Source organism: Chondrus crispus, genomic scaffold (genome assembly GCF_000350225.1).
Source record: "Chondrus crispus Stackhouse genomic scaffold, scaffold_403, whole genome shotgun sequence".
In the NCBI taxonomy this organism is placed as follows: domain Eukaryota; phylum Rhodophyta; class Florideophyceae; order Gigartinales; family Gigartinaceae; genus Chondrus; species Chondrus crispus.
In genome coordinates this window covers 1-7,478 of record NW_005179299.1, presented here as the reverse complement: position 1 = coordinate 7,478, position 7,478 = coordinate 1, and the positions used below count along the sequence as shown (strand labels likewise).

The 7,478-nt window shown below is 50.4% G+C and overlaps 1 protein-coding gene across 1 annotated transcript; it reads left to right on the top strand.

Annotated features, from left to right (window-relative positions):
* Positions 1-497: 497 nt before the first annotated feature.
* On the top strand, positions 498-665 carry CHC_T00001154001 (hypothetical protein). The gene has a single exon (XM_005718430.1). It carries the CDS (start codon positions 498-500, stop codon positions 663-665), a length of 168 nt encoding a protein of 55 aa, XP_005718487.1.
* Positions 666-7,478: the final 6,813 nt, after the last annotated feature.

Genomic DNA, 7,478 nt, shown 5'->3' with positions numbered 1-7,478 from the left:
TCCCGGTAGAGTATTTGCCGGTCACCGCGCAACACCAGGAGCGGGTATATGGGGAGGCAATACAAGAGGAGCTCGCCGCAGCGGTCGGCTGGGAAGCCCAGAACAAATGCGTCCCTTGGCCGGTGGCAGGAGGCTACGCTCCCGATGGCCACATCACTGAAGGCGAAGGTGGAAGCCTACAGGGTAACGAAAATGGAGTATCACATCTATTTGGATCGATGACGTTGCACGCGAATGTGATGAGGACGTAGGAGATGCAGGGTGAGCATGAGGGCACGCTGGGCGATAGATATGAAGACCAAGGGTGTGCACCAGCACTCCCATTGTCGATGAGCACGGAGAGCGACGAAGTGCTGGCGGCAATCGCTTGCGGGATGGAGGGTGCTTCGCACATGACGGATGCGCCATCTCCCCTACCGTCGGCGTCGGAGCCGATGGCAGCGGGGTTGCAGCGGTGTCTACAGAGCATCGCTGGACGAGTTGCATCACAGGAACTGATGCTGCACCGCCTGAACGAGGTGCAGTTTCAACTACCCGCCGACGGGAACATTGGAGATGCGGTGTCACAGGCGCGCCGGGAGATTGCGGGGCTGAGGGACTACGGTCGTGATACGATAGAAGTGATGAGGGGGTTTGCTACAGCTCTGCTTGGCGGAAGGGAGTGAGACGTGGGACCAAGGGTGGAGGAAAAGGCTTTAGTTGTATGTAATGCGTGCTCATCGTGTGTTTGTCGTTCAGAAAATTTTTTTGCGTGTTTCAAAGTGTGCGAAACGGGTGGTGTCGGTAGAGTTTGAACCGAGAGTGCAGATGCGGCCGTCGCCGCGCTACAGTACGAGCGAGATGGAAGGGTTCGAGCTGAACAGGTGGCGTTCACGCCACCTGCATAGAGCATCGCGAATGGGACATGGGCAACCTATCATTCGTAAGGCATGTGTGCGGGCAGCGAGCGGGACGCTGTATCGAGGGACGAGGGAGAAAGGAAAGGGTAGAAGAGGGACGGACGTGGGAGAAGAGTGTCTGAAGAGTGTCACGGGCGACTCATTGGCCTGTTGGCTTGAATGTTTGAAGGTCATTGCAAGAGCGGATGCGAGATTTCAACGTCACAGGAGTGATGGAAAAACTTGGACAATGACGAGAAGAACGATAGAACGATACTGGTACAGTTGCATACATATCATACATACATACCGATCATAAGGCCAAAAGCCTCCCAGTGCTCCGTGGGGGAGGTTTCGACGGCTAGGTACAAAAAATCGCTGACGCGTCTCTCATCTTGTCAGACTTCGAATAATTGAACAACTGAAGGGGGGTTGCCCTACATTTTGGACAACGCCAAAATAGCTCGGATATGCAAATTATTTGAAAACAACCGTATGGGGGAGGTGGGGGGGCGCAGCGGCCGCGAGGAAGGGCGCGGCTCTACAGCGCTGGGAGGGGCCAGCTGTGGACGCGGAGTCGTGCGGTGTGAAGCGCGCGTGTCGACGGCGCGAGCGCGTGCCATAGACTCACGGTGCAGCGGGCGTCACGGGGTGGGGCGCGACTCTACAGCGCTGGGAGGGGCCGGCTGTGGACGCGGAGTCGTGCAGTGTGACGCGCACGTGTTGACAGCACGAGCGCGAGTCATAGGCTCACGGCGCAACGGGCGTCACGGGGTGGGGCGCGAATTTTGCGTTTTCGTGGGAGAGGCGTCGGACACCAGCGACGGCGTCGGTCACCTTTATAATAATATTAAAAACGTCAATAAATGTTGCAGATTTCAATTGTATGTCGCCAATTTTTACAGCATACATCTACTTTACGGCGCGGGGGCGGGGGGGAGAGAGAGGGGGACGTACACCGTCTTTCAGCCCACAAAAACTGTATGCATGTGATTTGGGACGTACCGTATATTTTCATAATCAATTTGAATCCAACACGTCACCCGCCGCCTGGAAACAAGATGACAACGTTGTGCTCTTTAGAGCATGACGTCATTGTTACTAGAGAAAGTTTTGGAATAATAAAAATAATGGCAACATTATAATAGTATATATGAAATATGTTTTCAAAATATTACACGAACAAAGGCTGTACGATTTTCATTAAGGACATATATTTTCATCACCAATTCGAACATTACACGTCATCCCGCATTATAGAAACATGATTACTACGTCATGGTCATTCATTTACTGAACGCGGTTGTGCAGTCGTACTGCGTACTGCTGATGCTTTAAAATTTATTATTAAGGGATGAGCCACCGCCCTCAACGGACAATTAAAAAATTAAAAAAACCAGTTGGCATAAACTAGGCGCACTGCAAACAGAATACAAATCCTATTGTGGCGCCAATATGCCTATGCCCTTGCGTATTATTCGAAGGACTGGTTCATGCAGGAATTAAAAAAACAGAACTATCCCACACATACCAGCTGATATGAGTGAATGTATTAAATTATCATACTAAATGTAAGAATCACAACAATTTCACTTCTTTTAACTTGACGATGTTACGGTGGAAGAGTGTGGTTACAATTATAGAACTTTACCACAAATTGTCTTGTATGAACAAATAAGATCCCCCATTTATGTAAAAGGTGTATCATGTTTGTTCAACATACGTGTAGGGGTTGAAGGAAGGGAAAATGTTCACACGGTACATACCGGTATCCTGCCGTAACATGGGGATTACATGTGCAGCATAAACTTGGAGGATTTAGATCCACATTTTCCGGATGACAAACTGCTATGGCTACACATAAACGTGCGAACCAAACACATTGTAACGTGATCTCAACTGGGAAGATGTATCCCTACCAAAGCTGCAGTAGTGTAAAAGGCCGCAAAGAAAGAACTTCCATGATGCCCCTTAATACATGTAAAACACTCTCAAGTATAGTAAGAAATGCATGAACTGCAGCAAGATGATACCAACCCCACTAAAACCATCACAAATGTTTTGACAATATGCCATGTACAATATCATGCAGAGGCGTACTTTCTACAGCAATAACGTACAACTAACCACCGCAAGCACTTGTAAGCTGCCGAAATGCAGAGTCACGTCCATTGACAGAGCCTGCAAGGAGTATAACAGACTTTACCAGTGGTTTAGGACATTCACCCGGTTTAGCTGGTTTAGCAGGAGTAGGGGAGTAGGGCGTATATATTATATATTAGGAATTTAGGGGAGTAGGGCGTATATATTATATATTAGGAATTTAGGGGAGTAGGGCGTATATATTATATATTAGGAATTTAGGGGAGTAGGGCGTATATATTATATATTAGGAATTTAGGGGGTTAGGAAGGTAGGTGAGTTAGGAGGGTATTGTGGGTTAGGAGGGTATTGTGGGTTAGGTGGATTAGAAGGATGATGTGGGTTATGTGGACTAGGTGGATTAGGTGGATTAGGTGGATTAGGTGGATTAGGTTGATTACGGGGTTTAGGTGGTTTAGGTGGTTTAGGTGGTTTAGGTGGTTTAGGTTGATTACGGGGTTTAGGTGGTGTAGGTGGAATACCGGGTTTAGGTGGCGGAATGGTTTACGAGGTTGACCGGTTTAGCGATGTACGAAGTTTAACGGTTTATGTGATTTAGCATGTGTACGAGGTTTAGGAAGGTTAGCAGGTTTAGGTTGAGATTGGATTTATGTGGTTTTGCAGGTGTAGCAGGTTTAGGTGGTTTAGCAGGTTTAGGTTGCGATTGGGTTGAGGTGGTTTAGGGGTTTAGGTTGAGATTGGGTTTTTCAGGTTTAGCAAGTGTAGCACGTTTAAGTGGATTAGCTGGTTTAGGTTGACAGTGGGTTTAGGTGGTTTAGGTGGTTTAGGTGGTTTAAGTGGTTTAGGTTGAGATTGGGTTTAATTGGTTTAGGTGTATTAGGTTGGCCAATCGTCTATATTAAATACCCACCGAGAGATGCAAATTTTCAGATCCAACCAAAACAGCATTTTTTCGGTCCCAGTGTCCCAGTTGTCCGATTCAGTCTCTGAGTGTCAGCATGTCCGAGTTCGATTCCTGGTGGGGGCTCTGTAAGCAGCAAGTTGACTGACTGAGCGAAATGCCACGTAAGACGGTGTGGCTTAGAGTAAGCTTTTCTTCTGTAAAGTGCGCAGATGTTGTTTTGTCATAGTTTCTGACGGCGTTACGAAATTTTCGAATTTCTACTGTAAGATCAACTGGAAGCAACGTTTGATGCGCAGTTTACACCATTGCGAAAAGGTCGAAAACAAGCGGGTACGGTGTGGTCCGCTTTCCGTTTCAATCCTCAATTTCTGTTTTTTTATTTTTTTTATTCTACAGTACCACCGCCGCCGCCGACGCCCGTCCCTGTCCTGTCATCACACATCATCACCGTCGTCCCTTCTTCCATCTTTTCTTCCCACCGTCCCTTCCCCCGTCTCCCGTCTCCCCCGTCCCCCGCGCGTCCCCGGTCCCATCCCCCGGCAGAATCGCTCACCTCAGTGCGCTCTCCTTCCTCTCTTACCGCTTCCTCTCCTTCCTTCACATCTGCTCTGCTGCTTCCGAAGCTTCACCGCTCTATCTTCCACCGCCTCGCCTCCCAAACAAATCCAGCGCTTCTTCTCATTGTCACTCGAAACGCCCGTCGCATCACCGCAACATCGTCATGACTCCGATCGATCTCCCATCACCCTACCCGTCTACCCGCCTACCTCCCTCCCGCCTGTTTTCTGACCCCGTTCTGAAACCTAGTTCTAATGTCTCCTTTGCCTGCGTCTCCGCAACATCATCGTGGCGCCCGCACGCAGCGCAGTATAATCATGGGCAGTGCTGTCCTGTCGTTTTTCGAGATAACTCCTCAAGTGCGCAAGACGATGTGATTCAGGCACTGCCCATCCCGCCTATCCCCAACCCGCTCCTCCTCCTCCTCCTCCTCCTCCTCCTCCTCAACCCCCCTCCCCTCCCCTCCCATTTCAACCCCCTCCTCATCTCCTAATCCCCCTCCCCATCTTCGCAACCTGCTTCTACTTACTAACTGTTCTGCTCCCCGCTCGCAATCGTGTGCACCAGGATCAAATTTGTCTTCGAAAAATACGCGGGCATACGCGCCACGTCTCGTGAGCTTGCGTTTGGGAAGTGAACCGCCTGCGCTCTGCTCAAAACTGCTCCCGCGGTCATCGCACCGTTGTTTCTCCGCCGCCGCGCGAACGCGTCATTCGGAGCACGCTGTGAAGGGGATTCGTTGAATGAGGGGCAACTTCTCACATTTTTGTTATGAGCCATCAAGGGGTCTGGGTTGAGGGAAGTGGTCTTGAGGGATAGATGCTTTCGGGAATTATTTCTGACAAAAAGTATGTGACTGATCGATAGTGGATGTTGCGTAGCGCTGCCAAGATAGTAATTGGTATCGATTTTGCGGTTCTTTTTTCTTGGACGTGGCTACTCGGAGGAGTTTTCAGTTGAAAGGCCTTTGCTTTCAGCTCGTGTTGTCCGTTCTGTTCATATTGGAACAGATCCAGTGAAGCTGTTGATCAGAGTTTGCGAAGGTCGCAATTGCAACTCGTGCGAGGGAGGAGGGGCGGGAAGAATATTCTGTCCGGAAATTTCAAAGACGGAAGGTTGAAGAGGAGAGCGGACTTCGCAGGAGGAGGTGAAGAGGGAATCAGTGGAGCTGGTTTGCACAGCGAAGCGAAGAAGAAGATGACGTCAGCGACGACGAGGGAGATGTTTGCCTTGTAGTGTAGGGTCTGCAGTAGAAGAAGTCAAGATCCAGTCTCCGATCGACCACGAAGCCGCACATGACTCATCCGACGAAAGCGGCAGCTCCAGTGCAGACTACGATTAGGATTGGATCTCTAATCAAACCTTGTGTGCTCTTGCGTCGATCGGACTAGCATATATGTAATTGTACACCGCTGGGGAAGCGGAAGACAGTGTGGCCTGAGAAGACGCCCTGCACTGTGTGGGGGACAGTTTGCCTTCTTTGAGCTCAGATATCGCATGCGACTTTGTGGTCTGGGACGAGCCGATCTGCAGGTGGCATCAGCCTTATGCGCTTTGCAATGAATACGAAGGAAAGTGCGAACTTTTTTTTGGGGGGGGGGGGGAGCATCATCGTCAGGACGACAGTCGACAGTAGGGCAGCCATGAAAAGCTTCAGCTCGTGTTCTGCATGCATGCATCACCCGGCATTATGAAGCGCGAGTGCATGTTCTGACAACGAGGCGTACGCACTGTGCACGGCAGTTGCGGTATTCGTACCAGACGGAGGACAAGGAGGGGCTCGTTGACTGGACAGACACACGGACAGGGGGCGCATTGTTGGTATGAGTGCGGACGGAAGACATGTGATATTTGCATCCGGGGACGAAGCTATGAGGATGAGGAGACGTGGATGGATGGAGGGATCACACTTCGTAGCGGATGAGCAGAGGGCTGGCAAGAGATCACGGATCGAATTCTGAAGACCGCAGGTAATGGGTACTGTATCATATACAGGACAAGCATCGCACATAACGCTAGGCAAGGGAAGAGTTTGGGCGAAGGCGAGAGGACGAGTCTGAGGATGTCCTGGTTCAATTGGAGACTACAGTAGACTCAAGAGCTTCATGGTCCATTCCAAGTGCACTGGCCTCGCCGTAGAAGATGTCGCCACTGCGTTGTGGAGGGGCAGCGCCGAGCCCGTCATTGCGCTGGGTGTCAGGGGGCTAGCAAAGAGAGTTGTGGACGCTGAGGGCGTGTATATATATGAGGACGGATAAGCTTGTCAGGTTGGATGATTTGATCACAAGAGAACTGCCAGGAGGAGGGGGAGGGGTCACCGAGAAGGCGGGCTGGGTTGCGTTGGACGGAGAGCAAGTGGTGGGGGAGAATCGGAGATCAGGTGGAAGGGCGGCGCGGCGAAGAGGCTTTCGGAAGGGTACGTCCACTATCACTTGTTTTCTTCGCGATATTTTCCTGTCGGATGACCGCCGAACTGACATGGTCATCAAATGTAATTTTCGACAATTCGGCAGAATCCAAGCAGAGTTTGATGCTTTTGTGAAGACAGTTGAAGATGTCATGGCTGATGCAGAAATGGAGTGTGCGAGGGTTGACGCCTTTTTGCGGGACATTGCGGCGATGAAAACGATTGATCCTGTTCTTGTTCTTGCGCAACTAGTGGTCCTAATTTCGCAGCAGCATGGTTCACGAAAACGCAGGAGCATCTGGGCGTACTGAAATACTGTATCACGCGACACGGCTGATCTATGCCATATGCTATCAAGAAACACATTTCGGAATTGAGGCTTACTATGGCCAAATCCTAGCGCCGTTTCTAACGTGCCCACTCGGACGTCAGTTGGGGCGAGGGGATCATTGGCCTCTTGGCGATAACGCCGCTTTCGTGCTGGAAGAGGCATTTGAGATTGCATCCTGATCCAGTCTGTTGCGGGCGGACGGCCAAGACGCTCGTCGATGTTTTAACTGACAAGCATTCTCCGTTGGAAAGTATTTACGGCAGCATTCGGGGCTTGAAATCATCTTTCCAGCACACT

Bases quoted from the DNA above. Each gene is read 5' to 3' on its own strand.
- CHC_T00001154001 (XM_005718430.1), top strand. From the start codon at position 498: ATGCTGCACCGCCTGAACGAGGTGCAGTTTCAACTACCCGCCGACGGG.